Raw genomic sequence first — 16,818 nt, forward strand, 5'->3', positions numbered from 1 at the left:
TTTTTCCATGACTGGGCAGCGGGGGACGTGGAGTGTCTAAGCCCCCAGCCAAACCAATTTCGATAGACGTCGGGAGCCACTTAGCCATCTTCAGGCTTAAACACGCCTATCTTAGTCTTTATAGGTGCAGCAACTCTATCTAGCGTCTAACTAGCAATTGAGATTAGGGTTATCTACAAAAGTTTGTGTTAAGTCGTGATAAAGTTGCGATGAAGTTGCGATGAAGTTGCGATGAAGTTGCGATGAAGTTGCGATAAAGTTGACTAGTGTGCTTGGCATCTGACTTATAGGACCGCAGTCCCTAAAGTTAGGGTTACCTTTATAGCCACTTTGTACCTACTTTATATTAAGCTATACTTTTTATTCTGAACTTTGTAACGACTTTGTATTAAGTATAGTTAGCCTTGTTTCTTGTAGTGGTCGCTTAATAGCAACTTTTCCGAGGGCGTGGCATATAGATATTGTGAACAGTCCGTAGGAACTGTATTCTAGCTACCTAGTCCAGATGCTATTTACAGTCAAGATAAAGAAAGAAGGTAAGACGCAAGCTGTCAGATTGTGATGGGTTATCAAAGACGGGGATAGTAGTATAATAATATGATGGGGATCGATTGTATTGTTCTGGTCTGATGTCGTTGTGTTCTGTTCTTCTCCAACGCTGTTCGATCAGTTGGGTCGCGGTGGATTGTGCGCGCTGACTAATTTAACTGATCCACAGAATCCACAGCTCCGAACACCCGGATTTTGTCCACCACCCAAAATATGCCCCTATTCTGACACAAGCATACATGGGCAAACTGGTTAACCGGTTGAATTTACCGACTGAAACAACCGACCGGATCAATTTTAGAGACCAAAACAACCAACTAGTTAAACTAGTTAAACTAATTAGACTAGTTGTATTTTATAACGTATCTATCTACTAACTAAAATTAGTATTAATACACTTAACAAGCTGTTGATCTAACTCATTTGCAGTACTTTGATTAACATAGGGATCCGGCGTGATAGGAAATCCTAATCCACTCGCCCTAACAGGGTAAATGTGCCCCTTTTTTAGCCAATTGCCTATACACTTAATAATCTCAATATTCTGAGGCGTTAGCCTGAGACGACTCCATGAACATGTTCTCCGAGCTCCTGAGAACACCCTCTCTAGCTCTGCAGACTCTGCAGGAATTGAGAGGATAGTGATAGCTATTCGAGAGAGACGAGGGTAGCATCGCCTTTGAGTTGACTGACACCACCACTCTAGTAGAGTAAGCTTCAAACTATTAAGATTAATAGGTTCTATCTTAATTGTGAACGGTCTGTAGGTACTGTATTCCAGCTACCTAATCCAGATGCTATTTACAGTCGAGATGAAGAGAAGAAGAGGAAGTGGGCGGCCATCCCGCTTTGTTTGGGTTGGCGCGCGGCGCACGGTGCACGGGCTGCTGGGGGAAGGAGTGATAGAAGGAAGGAAGCGACTAGGCCAGCGGCCTAGTCATGTGACCTAGGGCTCAGCCCGTTACATTAATAAAAGAATAGAAATCATCTACAGCTCTAGGTAAAGCATACTTAAGCCTTTGCTTTGCCTTATACTTTGCAAAGCTATTTAACTTTGCTAAATTAAGCTCTACTACAGCAGCCGCATCTCTAGTTAGAGAAGTGTCCTTAGTAAGTTGACTATTAAACTCTTCCTAAATTATGCTAGCTGATTTGATTGCAGAATCAACCCAAGCCTTCTCCCAGAATGTGTCAAGATATGCGCGGCGAGATGACGGATCAAGAAGGATAGCAGCTCCATAGGCAGGAACCTCGTCAGCACGACTATAGTACTTGTTAAGGACAAACCAGCCTATGTTGATAGCTCTAACCATACGGAGGTCCTTTTTAGGCCTAGAGGAGTATCTCTTCTACAAGCCTTGTTAGTAAAGAATCCTAGAGTCTTAGCTTTCTAAACGTACCTTCTCATCTTCAAACTTCTTTAGAAGAATCTCAATAATAAGCAGCGATTGAGCAATTAAGCTCTACCCCTCCGCGTACAGAGTAGCCTCAGCAAATGTCTCAAGGAACTCATGTGCTCTATCGAGAATCTGCCAGTCCTCTCCAGTTAGTCGGTTATCTCCGAAAGCTACTTCATGCTAAAACATAAACTCAACAATCTGAGGTTTCATCCTTTTTGCCCGGCTGATAAAGTAATACCATGAGTTCCAGCGAGTGCGATTGTCGATCCCTAGCTGCAGTCCTACAGTATCTCGCCATAAGTCCATGTAGATAGTAGAACTACGGAGCAGTTTAGCAAGACCATAGAGCTTGCGTAATGCTAGAATGTTCTTAATTATCGCAGTAGACAAGACGTCAACAACTGCATATGAGAACTGCGTTGATTGTCCTACGGAGTAGATACACAAGGTTATATACATGAGATGTGCGTAAGCACATGACGGCAAAGGAGTGAAAGTGAAGGTTGTAGAACATTCGGCCAAGAAGCATCGGGCCGATTCCAAGAAGGGTAGTCCTGAATGGCAACATTAATGCCCACAAACTTATCAGCAGTAGACTCCTGGCTTGCTACACTCTTAGCTGTATTCGCACGCCGCCTCTTTCGACGTTCTTGTACAGCCTGATCCTTTTCCGTAGAACGCTGTTCTGCCTCTCTTCTTCGCCTCTCAGCTAGCACATCTAAGAATATATTAATAAGCTCTTCGCCCTTAACTTCAGCGGCCTTAGTAAATGCAGCTTCAAGTGCTTCCTTCGATGACGCAAGTAGAAATGCTTAGAGGCTTAGGTTGATGATATAGGCTATTGTGGTGTAGTAGCTTGTCACGTGTTCGGCGTTAGGTAATCGGCGCTAGGGTTGAGTATTTTAGGACGACTCCGCGTAGAGGAGCTCGACAGTTATCGTACACCATTCTTAATACTACCGTTTATTGTTCGGATACCTTCTTGTTCTCTACTCTCTACCGATTGCGGGTCGGCAGCCTCTCTTCTGACTATTGAGGCTATCCCTCTACCACACTATACAGCGAACACGCCGTTGCTCTGCATTAAAGGAAATGCCCTTAGCATAAAGTAGCCTTTCGAGATACTGCAAAGTAGTGTTATTTGAGGTAGCATTATCTCTAGTATGCCAGCCAATCTTTAACGCAATTCTATAGGTCTCTATAACCTGCAGAAGCAACTCAGCTTAACACTCTCCACTATAGGTATAGCGACATTCTAGGAGAGCCAGTAATCTAGTTTGAAGCTTATAGTTTACATCGACTTACTGTGCAGTAATGCCCAGAAGAGAATAGCGGTTAGGCGAAGACCAGAGATCGGAGGAGATGTGAATAGAGCTCACAGCGGTTTGTAGGCTCTCTTTAATCTGTTCCTAATAGTAGGCTTTATTTGTGATGATTATGCGTAGGAGCGATCGTCGGGTTTTTAGAAGTTGGTCCTCAATATACGGATTGGCAGCAAGAGAGAGCTCTTGGAACTCTTTCCACTTAATAGCAGAAAACGGGAGCCGACGCTGTGTGAAGAGGGCTACGATAGCATTATGATACCGCGGGAGACTGAAGACGTTCCTTATAGAATCGGGCGACGGAGAAGAAGAGAAAAAGGACGTAATCTTGCGAGGGTTATGTGTAAGGGAGTTTCCAGTCACTGACTCAGGAGCTAGGCTTGATAACGCGAGAGGAAGAGTAAGAGCTAGTAATGGGTGATTATTCCGAACGTGTCGGACCGCATTTATGCGATGATTTCCGGAGAACGGTCGAAGAACGCAAACTTTGCAGGTGTAGATAGTAACGCCCTTACTACTCCTTTTTATAGATAGAGGCTCCTTAGAGATCTCTATAAAGGAGTAGAAGTTGGCAGGTAAAGATGAAGACGAGGTTTCAGCAAGAAGTGACATAACGTAGAATAGTAACGAGGAAAGAAGTAAGCTTGCAGGATTATATTAAAGACAAGAAGCTTATAGATATTCAACTAGTTAACCAGTTTAACCAATTTAATTATATTAATCAAACCGGTCGACCAAGACCGGCCGAAAATGCCGACCAACCGGTTAACCGGAATAACCGACCGGAATAACCGACCATTTTGCCCATGTATAGACGCAAGCGGCGAGCCTGCTTTGTTTGGGTTGGCGCACGGCCCTCACGTTGCCGGGGAAGCGACTAGGCTAGCAGCCTAGTCATGTGACTCGAGGCTCAGCCCGTTACACCTAGCTTTTATTACGAGTACTAGAATTAGAACAAGAAAATGGCACCTAGGGCAACCACCAGAAATACACACAGTCACTGTATAACACTACCTTAGAGAGAGCTACTCTATAAAACTAACAAAACTGTATTTCTTACTATAAGAGCCCGCTGCTACATCTCTTTCTATCTACCACACTGCTCTTTAGCACTAGCGCCTACTCCAGATCTACTCTAGAATAGGAGCACGCAAAACATCCTCCAAACTGTACTACCCCAAAGAAACTACTCATAGAAAACACCTATATAGAACGGCCTAGGCCAAAGTCTTGCATAATCTCTGACTAAAAAGGACTCTAAATGGAATAATAATAATAATAATCCGTTAACGGGAAACTGACGGATTGTTGACATGTCTAGCCAGCCACTCCACAGCAGGTAAAGGGACTGGGTTAAAGTCTAGAATCGTAGCTTTGGACAAGATCTCCGAATAAGCACTGCGAAACGAAGAGATAGTTACTCGTGATCTGACAGCTTTAATATTTCACCTAGATGAGTACTAATGGCCTCCATAGGCGGAGGACGAAATGCACCATCTTTTACCTTGATCAAGGTGGAGAGGCAGGATCGTAAGTCCTCTACCTAGTCTAGCAGGGTATCCCCTAGTTATATTAATGTTGTTACGATGGGCAATCGCTTGTCCGACTTCCAGTATTCCCCGGAACGCGATGCGGGCACCGCGGCAATGAGTCGTTGTGGACGCAGCAGTACCGCTCAACTCTATCCGCCCTCTCACCACTCTCTCCAATTCTCATCTCCTTTTTTATAACCATACAGCTATCCCTACAATAGCGACGCCGTGAAATTATTATTAGAAGTAATGTTCCGATCCCCTATGCAAAAAGAAAACACTGTGCCTCTAAAGATAGCATGGTGGAGAATGCGTAGTTATGTGATGACAATGTCGGAGCATCGCGGTAGTCTCTTCGGCAGCATGTCGGACCTACAAAGTTCCGCACAGATCGGCAAAAAAAAATTCAAAAACATACAACAGCGGGGATTCGCTAGTGGTCACCCACCTAACTACTAATCCGCCGGTACACTGCTTATATATGGCTGAGCGGACGGGAAGCCTAGTTCTCAGTGTCCTATGGTCGTATGTGAGGTAAGTCAAACTTTCATTTAATATAAAGTGTTTTGTTGAACTACAAAAAGGCCGATTTTCCTGCAGTTGTAGCATGAAGGTATATATAGTGGATAGTCTGACATGTTTAATAAGTGATTCGGTTATAACGTGTTGACAGCTGCGCAGGACATCGAACACCAACTTTTCGAGTCGAGCAAAAGGTCTAGTGTGGTAGAGGGATAGCCTCAATAGTCAGAAGAGAGGCTGCCGACCCGCAATCGGTAGAGAGTAGAGAACAAGAAGGTATCCGAACAATAAACGGTAGTATTAAGAATGGTGTACGATAACTGTCGAGCTCCTCTACGCGGAGTCGTCCTAAAATACTCAACCCTAGCGCCGATTACCTAACGCCGAACACGTGACAAGCTACTACACCACATTTTCCTCCCCAGCCTCCAGCTTGGTCCCCTCAAGCTGCCGAATGCCTCTCAAAACTATCCGACCCGCTTTCGACGACTCCTCCGACTGTCTCGCGATGCCTGCCGCAACCTGCAACCATGCTGCCTTCCTGACAAACACTCGCGTTTGCTCCTCCACCTCCGAAGCGCTCTTAACTAGTCCAGGCCAGAGGTTCTTGTTGAAAGTCCCTCCGCAAGCCCACCGCTGCCTTCAACTGCTCTCTCACCTTACAACCACGGCAGCGATCGCCTCTCTTCTTCCCAATAGCTGCTCGGTGATGCTAACCTCCCCAGCCTCTTCTGTCTCCCTTACTCTGTGTCGCTGTCCCCGCGCGCTATCCGGAGGCGCCGGCTTTGCCCTCCCCTTCTTGAACCTTCCACGATATTTCCTCGGTTTATCCCTCCGACTATCGTTCGCCTGTCTTGCTCTCCTTCGCGGTCCTCCCCAGCCTGAACATCTCTTGTCTGGTCAGCTCTTGGCGTCGCTTGCCTTTGTCTTGGCGCCGTAGGCCTTGCCATTGGCAATCTCTCGGTCTCGGGATACAACCGCAAGCGCCCTCGCAGCAGGCTATCTTCTAGCTCCTCCGGCAGTTCTTCGAATTTCTTTAGGCGATCAGCCCGAGTTGTATTCGGAAAAGCAACCTCATTTAGATCCTCTAGCCGGTAGTACCCTTTATCTGCCTGCGCCTCCCGAACTCTGTATGGACCTCTCCACCTGTCATCGAGCTTCCTATCCGAGCTCTTGTCGATGGACTTAATCGCGTCCCAAACTAAAACTAGGTCTCCTACTTGAAAGGGCTTCGGCACGTCCTTCTTAGCGTTGCGGCTCTCCACAGCTTCTCTCCGAAGTCTTCTCGTACGTTGGACTGCTTCTTCCAGGTTCTCTCTGCGGAATTGCAGCTGCGTAGCTCTCACCGCAAGAAGATCGGCATGGCTCCGAACTTCGCTCCACGGTAGGCTTTGCCACGTTGGCACTACAAGTTCAATCGGAAGGACCGGATTTTGACCAAGCACCAACTGCGCAGGTGAGAACCCGAGCGGTCTTCGTAGCGACACTCTCTCGGCCCACGTTATTGCTGACAAGTTGTCTATCCACAAGCCCGGCATCTTTGCCAGCCCATGGATAAAGCCTTGATGACCTCTTTCGATAAGCCCTTGCGCGCGCGAGTTATACGCGGAGGCTTGAACCCGGTGAATACCAAAGAGCGTAGCCAGCGACTGGACTACTGACTTGTTCTCGGTTCCGCCGTCTACCGAAATCCTTTCGGGCACACCCCAACGACAGCAGATCTCTTCAAAGATAAACTTCGCAACTGAATCGGAACTTGCTGTCGAGAGCGCACGAGTCTCTGGCCAGCCCGAAAGATACTCTCTTGCAACTAGCAGGTAGGTCCTGCCGCGTACCCTAAGATATATGCCCAAATGCAACCTTATAAGAGTTCATTTTAGAGCCAATCAGCAGCGTCGGAGCATGCGATCCTAGCTTAGCGCCTCGCCTCATCAAAACTCTCGGCTACATCCGTCTTCATTAAGTCTCGCTGAATAAACCTTAGCTTTTGCATAAACATTAAGTTATATAGGCTACCGGTAAAGGCCCGAAAAGCAAGAACCGAGATGCTATAGCTTAGTCGCCTCTTGTGTTGCAGTCTCTCCTATCTTCTCTCACTCGCCTTCACTAGCACTCTAACCTCTTATCCTCTACGATATCTTATTGCGTCTTTCCTACCTTCTTACCTTACGCTTTAATAATAATGGATCTCTTTGCATTCTATGCTGAACACCAAGTTATTGTGTGTAAGCTATGCGCCTGCGCTGTTGCGCCTCTGCATCTTGTTAGCCATATCAGCAACCTACACCCTCATGAGGCGTGTCGCGACGCAGGCCTTGACTTCGCTAAGTTTCGGGTGAGAAAAGCAGCTAACACTATTGCTGAATGCCTGAGAGAGAGATACAGCCTGCTTGATCCAAGGACTCAGAGGATTCTACGACCGCTACCTACAGACCCACCTCTTCCAGATCTAAAGCTTCACCGTGGTTACCAGTGTAGTCGCTGCGACTATATAGTCTCTCGCTCTAAGTCTAGCCAAAGATTGCTAGAGCGGCACTTTAGTCAGCAGCACAGGATCCTACCCCGAAAGAAAGGACGGCCAGGGAGATCAATTACTATACTAGAAGAAGACAAAGGACCAATATACAGAGAGGCCTATTGCCAGCGCTTTTTTGCTTCAGGCCATCAGAGCTCTTTCTTTACAGTCTATGTCCCAGATCAAGTGCAGGATCTAGTGAAGACTAGATCAAGAGGGCACGCCGACGTCTACCGAGCCTTGGTTGATGAGCAGCTTATAGCAGGGAACGAAGAGCAGAATGCTAGAGCGCAGATCTATAGCAGCCAGGTCACAAAAACTGAGGTATCGCCGTGGCTTGAGATGACTAGATGGCCGCGCTATTTCTACCAGACTCCGCAACAATCAATCGATCGACATGATTGATTCCTATATAGGTTAAAGAGTTACTTTATTAGGCAGCCTTTAACCTAGATAGGAATCTGTCAGATCAGATAAGATATTGCACAAAAGTGATGGATGTTTATGATTTATTTGTTCTTTTCTCTGTTCTAAGGTGCGCGCTGAGAGTTTTGTTCTGCTAAGACGCTAACCCGTTATTAGCTAGCGGTGTCGGCACTTTCGGCTCGACACGCCTGCTATCTGACACACCCCCTCAGCTTGGAAGGCATATTGCAAGCTGCATAAACTGGTTGATCGATCCTACATAATGAGGCCTTCCAGTTGCTCTTGCACCTCCTTGAGCTCAATCTCTCTGAGCGGGGCTTCTTCGCGCTCGACGAGTCCCAGTTGATCAAGGAACCTGGCCCATTTATTGGCTGGCAGTGGCTTTGTGAACCCGTCTGCGATCATGTTGTCAGACGGCACATACTCTACCTTGATCACCTTTCGGGTAACCTCCTGTCGTAGCCAGTGATTGTGTATGTCAACGTGCCGAAGCTTTGTTTGCAATTTGGCAACGTCTTCATTTACTAGACGGATCGTCTGAGTATTGTCGCACTTGATTGTGATAATTGGATTGCTTAGCTTTACCTGAAGCTCTTTTAACAACCGCGACGTTAAGATTGCCTCCTTAGCAACTTGTGATAGGGCAAGCAGCTCTGCTTCTGTTGTTGATGTTGTCACAGTATCTTGCTTGCTTGCTCTCCAGGCGATGAGTCCTCCGAACAGCTTGATTGCGTATCCCTGCGAGCTTTTCCTATCCAGTGTGTTGTCTGCAAACGACGCGTCACTTGCTACCTCGAGGCCATCGCCTCTACCGAGTTCGAGGGCTAGGGATTCTGTTTTCTTGAGATACAGGAGCACACGGTCTGCAGCGTCTTGGTGTTCTGTACTTGGATTGATTAGGAAGCGAGCAAGTCGTGATGTTGCAAAGGCTATGTCGGGTCTTGTTGTGACTGCAGCGAATAGAAGCGATCCAATCTTGCGTTGGTACTTGTTGACTTCAGCTGGTGCTGCGAGTCCTTCTCGTGGTCGGAGTTCGATGCCTGACATTGGCGTATCATGCCTTACATTTTGGTGGTTGATGAGTTGACTGATTTTGTCGACGTATGCAGCTTGAGATAGCTGTATGGTCTTCTGCTTGCGATTGCGCATAACCTCTACACCGAGAAACCACTGTAAGTTGTCTCCTCCCGTACAAGCGTATTTTTCTTGGATCCAGTTGATGGCCTTCATGGCCTCTGATTCTTGCTTTGAACGGTACGCAACGATGATGTCGTCCACATAGAAGAAGATGATAACTCCGTCTTTGATCATGCAGCATGGCTCCTGTGGTATTTGTTGAAACCCTATCGAAGCAAGAGTTGCGGTGAATTCTTTCTGCCACAGTAATGGTGAGATCCGGAGCCCGTAGAGTGCCTTTTGCACTTTGAGTAGAGTGCCAGGCTTCTGATATCCTTTTGGCATCCTCATGTATATTTCTCTGTCGATTGCAGCATGCACAAAAGCATTAGTGACGTCGTATTGTTTCAGCTCAAGATCGTATTTGGCGGCGATTGCCATAAGCATTCTGAATGAGCGTCCTGCCAATGTTGCTGCGTATGTGTCTTGGGAGGTGATGTTGCGTTGTTGGTCTCCCCTTACTACCAATCTTGCCTTGCATTTGATGAGGCGGTGATGCTTGTCGAGTTTGTAGGTGTATACCCACATACAGTCTAGGATCTGGTGCCCTGCTCGTTTGACTGGTGATGCTTGGACCTCAGTCCATGACTTCATTTGTTGGTGACTCCGAAGGTGTGTCTTTTCTGCTTCCTTGAACATTTCGTATAGTGGATGGTCTTCCAGCTTTGAGTATGCTGTTGGGAGTGGCGGTAGCTGGTTACGATGGGGCTTGATTCCCTTGGATAGTAGTCTCTTCACCTGAGCCTTATCGATTGGCTTTCCTTCGTGTTGACCAATGTGTCCTGATTCGGTGCCGGCCATGAATGCGGCTGCCCATGGACTGGTCATTGATGTTGATTGGTTGGACATGTTCGTCATATCCTCGTTGTTCACCTCTCCTTGAACTAGCAAGGCCACAGGTGGAGGAGTTGGTGGCGGGGTTAGATATGCCTCTACCACCTTCCTTCCTTGGTGGTATCTGGTTTTCTGAGTGCGCGGGCTCTCTTCCTGCGTCGTATCGTCCTCGTAGAACGTCTCGGTTTCTGGTTGTTGGCTCTGAGTACCTGGGAGTTCGACTGTTCTCACCCAAGTTGCGATTTCCTCTAGGGTGTTGTGCATGAGATTGTCCATCAGGTCCTCAGTCTTGCCGTTGAAGATTGTGTCTTCGTCAAACACTACGTCGCGAGTGCTGATTACCTTTGCCATGGATGGGATCCATATGCGGTAAATGTTCGTTGACTGGTATCCCACTAGCAGACTTGTCATTAAGCAAATCAAACAAACTTTGGACGCTGATTTGATTTGTTTGTACAAAACTTAAGATTGTATTTGAGTTGTTTAGTTTGATAGTGTTTTAGGAGGCCGTTTGTTTGAAAGTTTGATAGATTTGATACTGTTTAGGTGCTGATCTAATCGTATATCGTATATATTACTAAGCTTCGCTGTCCCACTTGCATATTTCGTATATTGCAGCTACCTCAGCGTCAGTTACATCGCCTGAGTTGTAATCAGATGGAGGCTTAAAGCCAGCGTCGCGCCAGCTTCGTATACACTGTATTGCTGCAAGCAGTTGTGACCCAATTTTGCGTCGCCTTGGCTCTAATAAATCACCGAGCTCGCTGAACAGCCGCTCGCACTCACAACTTGAGGCTGGTATTGTTAATATATCGATCGCCATACGCGCTAGGTTAGGATACTTTGGGCGTAGGCTTATCCAATAGCTAACAGGATTACTACCTTGTTCGAACTGCTCCTGCGTCCAGCGGAGTTCAAACCGTCGCCAACGCTCCAGCTCATCCATCTCTGTCACCTCAACAATGCCATAAGGCTCCGCATTAACGAGCGCGTTGATGGCGTCGTTGATACCACTTGAGAGCCGCACTGGTGGGCGACTTTGGCGCTGTATTTGCGGCTTATAGAACGCCCAAAGTTGTTTCAACCCAGCGTTGTTTGCCTCAAGCCAGCTCGGTTTGTCGCGCCAGCTGTTCTCACAGTAGTTCTTGTAGTATGGGTGGAGGCAGGTAGCGGCAAAGTATGCGGGTGATTCGTCGAGCTTAGTGTAATACGCGTTAAGCTTTGCCCAAGCTGCGCGTAGGTTGATAGGAAGGTGATCTTCTGGCGCGCTATTGGCATTATAGTCGACGCTTTCGTGGTTTTTAAGTAGCTGCTCGTACACGGCAAGTACAGCTTCGAAGACAGGTATAACCTCGTATATCGCGCCGAAACGGCCAGCTTTACCGCGAGCTTCAAGCCGTTTTGTCGCCTCCTTTAGCGGCTCCAACACTGATATATACTGGGTTATTACCGCCCAATCGTCAGCCGTAAGCCCATTAGATCTCATCCAAGCTGGTACTTTAGTGAGCTTATTGTTACGGCTACGCGCGTACGCGTCGGCGCCCATCGTCCTTTCGATGTGGCTTTGGGCGTACTCATCAACGGCGTTATGGAGTTTTGCGGCGCGTACAAAGGTGTCGTGAAAGCTGTTCCAGCGCGTGACGACTGGCTTTACCGGCTCGAGTATTTCCTGCTTTTGGTCGGGAGCCTTAGCGTTAACACGGCGCTGGCAATCGGCAAAAAGATCGTGTTGTTGCGGTGTTTGGATGTAGTTGATGATATCGATTAGTACACCAAGCGGACCTTGCTGCCGCCATTCTTGTAGGTAGGCTGCCTCTGTTTTGTGCTCGTCCTGATCATTATCGTACGCGTCCTTATCAAAGCCGAAGATAATCATCTGTCCGACTAAGTTAAGTGTGTGAGGGCCGCAGCGGAGGCGGTGATGGCTTGCTGTAAATTCAAAGCGTTGGGCGAGTTTGGTGACGGCGGTGTCATTAGCGTACGCGTTGTCGAGCACAAAGTACCCAAGCTGGCTACGTGTTATACCGAAGACATCGATTATATTGCCAACAACTTCAGCTATCCTCTCGCCCGTGTGGGCGCCCGTAAGCTGAGGCAGCGCGATAGGTAGGTCCCTGATAGTGCCGTCGGCGTCAGCAAAATGAGCAACAACTCCAAAGAAGCCGCGCTTGCCGCCTTTTGTCGTCCAGCCATCGAAGCTTATATGGATTTTACTAATAGCCGACGAGAGCATCTGAACAACCTGCGGCTCCATATAGCGATACAGCCTCATCACGAAGCTAGCTACACTGTTGTGACTTACCCACAGCGCGTCAGCTGCCTCCGGGTTGGCAAACTCTATCATCTGCCTAAACGCAGGCGTTTCGAACTCGCGGAGAGGGTGGTTATTGTCGACAAGCCACGTAACAGCGGCGTATCGAAAGCGCTGTACGTCGAAGTTTCCGAGCTCGTTAGCGACGCCTTGAGGTACATCGACACCGCCCTCGGTCATCATCTTAAGCGTCGTTTGGCCTCGCGGTAGTGTAATCGAATCCAGTTTGCCCTTGCGATCGTAGCCGTGGCCAAGTAGCTTCTGCGCGAGGTGGTTGATAGCGTTACTGGTCGACTTTGTAACCTCTGGATAGGCGCAAAAGATCTTACGATGATGGCAGTATTTGCAAACAAAGAACGTACGATGAGGCTCACGGAGAGAGGCAACGCGGTAACCGTACTGATATACCCAACTTTTGTTGCGCTTCAACGTACGCAGCGGCTTCGTAAAACGCGGTAAACGCTTCCAATCAATGCCGTCAAAGTTGTCCGTAAACTCGTCATCAAAGCCAGTATCATCCCCGCCTTCGATAGCCTCACTTGTAGCCTCCGTAGCAGCCCTACTACCCTCGGCCGGCGGTTGTATAGTAGCTTCTGGTATAGCGTCGCGCAACTGCGACTCGAACGGCGCGTCTTCGGTGGCCTGGCTTGCTGCAGCAGCTAGGGCTTTACGTGGCGAGGTGCGGATAGACAGCTCAGGCTGCGAATCGTCCATCAGGATAGGCTGCGATGCACTGCCTTTAGCTGTTTTGGCGCGCTTGTGGGGGCCGTGGGGGCCGGGGGTGCCCTCGGCGGCGCGTTTTAGGTTACGAAGCGGCATTTTCGGCGTGTTGGGCAACGAGAAACACTAAAACGTGCTGTAGAGACGGTAGTGTAGCTGCAAAAGATGGCTAACAGCGATATAGAAGATGGGAGATGGGATATAAGATAGCGGTCATCGACGGCTAGCGACGCTCGTGTAGTTATATGATGACTAAGCTAGATGCAACACAAGAAAACTATCGCGAAATTGCTACCTCCGCTATCTCAAAAACATCATTAAAGTCGATCTTAAAGCACCTTAGGACATCATCTATAGAACAGCTCGCTATGTAATATTAGTCAAACAGTCAAACAAACTAAACAAATTTCGATCGTACGTTTGATTTGTTTGTATATTTCTATAGGCAGCGTTTGGTTTGTTTAATTTGCTTATAGTCAAGCAAATCAAACAAACTATTCAAACGCGTTTGCTTAATGACAAGTCTGCCCACTAGGTATCCAATCCAGGCCTTCGGATCTAGTCTCTGTAGCCTGGACTTTCCTCTGTGGGTGTCGTCTGTCATTGCGAAAGCCTTACACCCATATGCTTTTAGGTGAGCTTGATTTGGTTTTCGAGGTCCGGTGACTATGCCGTTGATGGCAGCTGCGCGTGTAAAGAATATTTCGTATGGTGTCTTCCAATTGTTTGGGTAATTTGGCGTTCGATTGTATAGGTATACCGCCGCTCTGGTAGTTTCTGGCCAGAGTTCCCATGGAAGGTTTGCATCCAGTCGAATTGCGCGTGCCTTTTCTTTTATAACACCCCCTGAGCGCTCGGCTCCTCCGTTTTGAGCTTGAGTATCTGGAGCGGAGGGCTCGAGTTTGATTGATAGGGACGTGCACCATTTTTCGACCTCTTGTTTGACGGTAACGATCTCGTTGTCAGTCTCGATGACTTTGACTGTGATGTTGAATTGTTTCTTCATGAACTGGACGAAGAGGCCTAGGAGGCGAATGATTGAGCGAGCCGGTCTGTTGTCCTTGAAGTAGAAGTCCCATGTGTATCGGGACCGTCGGCAAGTGACCAGCATTTGGCTCTTCTCCTTGGTGAAACTGCCGTCCTCATACTCATGGAAGTCGATGGCTACCCTTTCACCTGGCCCTTCGTCGTTCAGTCTGGGCGTCCTGCGTATTTGTCGTTTCGATTTTGACCTGCCGCAGGCGTCACACTCCACGGTAGTGATGCCCTTGATCCTCACCCCCTCAGATTGCTGCACGAGGTGCTCGATCGCGGACGGCCCGGGATGTCCGAGTCGTTTGTGCCATAATATGGCAGTAGCCTTTTGTGGTGATCGTTTGGCTCGATTCATACGCACATGAAAGGCTGAAGTTGATGTAGTAGGTGGCTCGATAACCCATTGCCCATAGTGTTCCGATAAGGTGGCAATGGTTGAACCATCCCATCGTCGTAGGCTTGTCGGGTCTTCTCGATTGTCCCACCATATACCTTGTCTTCGGAGCAGCCTGAATGATACGAGGCTGCAGAGGAAGTCTGGGCACCAGGCAACATTGCTCAGGTGTAGAATTTGTTTGCCCTGAGCCCTCTCTGCCGTCACCTTGACTGCTCCGTAGACTCCGCAACAATCAATTCAATCCGGTCACTCTCCTAGACCCACTTACCTATCTAGGTAGGGCTTAAACTCCTATAGGTAACTACTAGGCTTAAAGCGGTAATCAATCAATCCAATCTGAACCTTCTAGGACCCACTTAATTGATTGTTGCGGACTGTGCTGCTCCGTATCCTTGTATCCAAACCCTTGAGTTGCCAGCCCAAATGTAATCTCCCATCGCAGGCGGGCGTACGTCTTCGAGCCTTGAGAGGTTGTTGCAGATGTGCGTCGTCGAGCCAGAATCCAGGATGAATGCATCCTTTAATGGGTATCCTTGATTGCTCGCATTGAATGCCGCTTTCATCATGCCCTCGTCCAGCCTCGAGATCTCGCGTCCATCTAGTCAATCAGTGACTGAGTCCGGTGTTTGTGATGTCTTGATGTAGGGTGTAATCGATCGTGATGCCGTAGTTAGGCGTGGTCGCTTCGTTTCCAGGTTTGTTTCCTGTATTATTCTTTGTAAGTCTGCATCATGCTGAAGTTTGTACTGTACCAGCTTTGTGATGTGTTTGTTCGGTTTGAACCAATCTGGGGTCTCCAAAGTTGGGTTGACATAGTAGCAGCTACTGATGTCATGGCGTTGTTCACAAGCAGGACATATATCGCCAGCTTCTGCTGTATTCCTTTTCTGGAATTGCTTGGACTTGTTGCCAGGTGCATTCATTTTGCGTTTGTTTGTTTGCCTTTGGTTTCCCTGGCTAGGGTTGGTAGATGGCGCTCTAATTTGCACACTTGAGGCGTCCCCCTGTGTGTTCGAGTCGGATTCACCGCTCGCCGCGTAGGCTGCTTCACCCGTCATAAAGGCACTTCTTGATTTGCCTCGTGTTGGGTGAGCTAGGCTCATATGTTCGCGGAAGAGTTTCATCATCTGCCTTCTTTCTATATTGTTCCGGTCGCTTCCCGCTCCAGTGAATGTTGCCATCCATGCTGGGGCAATCTTAGAGACTGCTTTTAGGAAGTCGTCCACAACCAGCTTGCTTTGTATCACGTCCCCTATCTTTAGGGCTTCGGCGCGAGTTGCAGCTTGGTCGTATTCGCTGAGCCATGATTCCCAATTTTGCGGGCTTCTCATAGGTCTCAAGGAATCGTGGTACCTCTCTCGTACCCTTCTGATCTCATCGTCGAGGTCTACTCCAACTGCTACCTGGAGGTTTGTGATCCAGGTGCGGAGAGTTCCATGTTCCTCAAAGCAGCTCACTTGGAGGTGTGGGCTAACTGTTGCATTCAGGTGTCTGATCATTGCCGCAATGTTTGTGCGTTCGTCTCGATAGTTTCGTTCGCGTATTTTGTATGATTCAAAAACCATCTTGAATTCCCTTGAGTCCCCATCGTATGCCTCCTTCCCCTCCGCTGAGAGTTCTGAGTATCGAGCTGGTATGGCTGGAGTTTGAACAGCAGGGTTGACTATGTCAACTGTATCTTGTGTAGGCGCTCGGGCATTGGCTCTCGCGGTTCGTGTAGAGGAGGATGGAGCTGATGATGTATTTCTCAGAGCAGCGGCTGGTTCATAGTCGGATACGAGTGGAGGGAGAGGTTCGGTCGGCTTTGTACGAGGCTGAGTGTTGCCCGCTGGATCTACAATGTCCCAGATCTCTAGGGCTTCGCATTGCATCTTGATTTGGCGGTACCAGGGGATCCATTTGCTCGAGTCGGTGAGGATGACTGTTGCGTCCCTCTGGCTCTGGTTTGTCGCCATTATTGCGTGTTCGTTGCTCGTTATAGAGGCAGTGAGACTCTTAATTGTCAGATCAGATAAGATATTGCACAAAAGTGATGGATGTTTATGATTTATTTGTTCTTTTCTCTGTTCTAAGGTGCGC

At 48.1% G+C, this 16,818-nt stretch overlaps 6 protein-coding genes across 6 annotated transcripts; all 6 read right to left on the reverse strand.

Annotated features, from left to right (window-relative positions):
- Positions 1 to 1,682: 1,682 nt before the first annotated feature.
- On the reverse strand, positions 1,683 to 1,957 carry PtrM4_038040 (uncharacterized protein; the record flags this gene model as incomplete). Its single annotated transcript, XM_066104251.1, has 2 exons — positions 1,683 to 1,881; positions 1,950 to 1,957. The coding sequence occupies 2 exons, from the start codon at positions 1,955 to 1,957 to the stop codon at positions 1,683 to 1,685; spliced, it is 207 nt and encodes a 68-aa protein (XP_065966453.1).
- Positions 1,958 to 6,065: 4,108 nt separating this feature from the next.
- On the reverse strand, positions 6,066 to 6,863 carry PtrM4_038050 (uncharacterized protein; the record flags this gene model as incomplete). Its single annotated transcript, XM_066104252.1, has 1 exon — positions 6,066 to 6,863. One exon carries the CDS (start codon positions 6,861 to 6,863, stop codon positions 6,066 to 6,068), a length of 798 nt encoding a protein of 265 aa, XP_065966454.1.
- Positions 6,864 to 8,521: 1,658 nt separating this feature from the next.
- On the reverse strand, positions 8,522 to 10,687 carry PtrM4_038060 (uncharacterized protein; the record flags this gene model as incomplete). Its single annotated transcript, XM_066104253.1, has 1 exon — positions 8,522 to 10,687. The coding sequence occupies one exon, from the start codon at positions 10,685 to 10,687 to the stop codon at positions 8,522 to 8,524; it is 2,166 nt and encodes a 721-aa protein (XP_065966455.1).
- A 166-nt stretch (positions 10,688 to 10,853) lies between these two features.
- Positions 10,854 to 13,406, reverse strand: PtrM4_038070 (Dimer-Tnp-hAT domain containing protein; the record flags this gene model as incomplete). The annotated part of the gene is made up of 1 exon (XM_066104254.1): positions 10,854 to 13,406. The coding sequence occupies one exon, from the start codon at positions 13,404 to 13,406 to the stop codon at positions 10,854 to 10,856; it is 2,553 nt and encodes an 850-aa protein (XP_065966456.1).
- Positions 13,407 to 13,865: 459 nt separating this feature from the next.
- Positions 13,866 to 15,256, reverse strand: PtrM4_038080 (uncharacterized protein; the record flags this gene model as incomplete). The annotated part of the gene is made up of 3 exons (XM_066104255.1): positions 13,866 to 13,870; positions 13,926 to 14,960; positions 15,082 to 15,256. 3 exons carry the CDS (start codon positions 15,254 to 15,256, stop codon positions 13,866 to 13,868), a joined length of 1,215 nt encoding a protein of 404 aa, XP_065966457.1.
- An 85-nt stretch (positions 15,257 to 15,341) lies between these two features.
- On the reverse strand, positions 15,342 to 16,694 carry PtrM4_038090 (uncharacterized protein; the record flags this gene model as incomplete). Its single annotated transcript, XM_066104256.1, has 1 exon — positions 15,342 to 16,694. One exon carries the CDS (start codon positions 16,692 to 16,694, stop codon positions 15,342 to 15,344), a length of 1,353 nt encoding a protein of 450 aa, XP_065966458.1.
- Positions 16,695 to 16,818: the final 124 nt, after the last annotated feature.

The sequence above is a fragment of the Pyrenophora tritici-repentis genome, chromosome 1 (genome assembly GCF_003171515.1).
Source record: "Pyrenophora tritici-repentis strain M4 chromosome 1, whole genome shotgun sequence".
NCBI classification, from domain to species: domain Eukaryota; kingdom Fungi; phylum Ascomycota; class Dothideomycetes; order Pleosporales; family Pleosporaceae; genus Pyrenophora; species Pyrenophora tritici-repentis.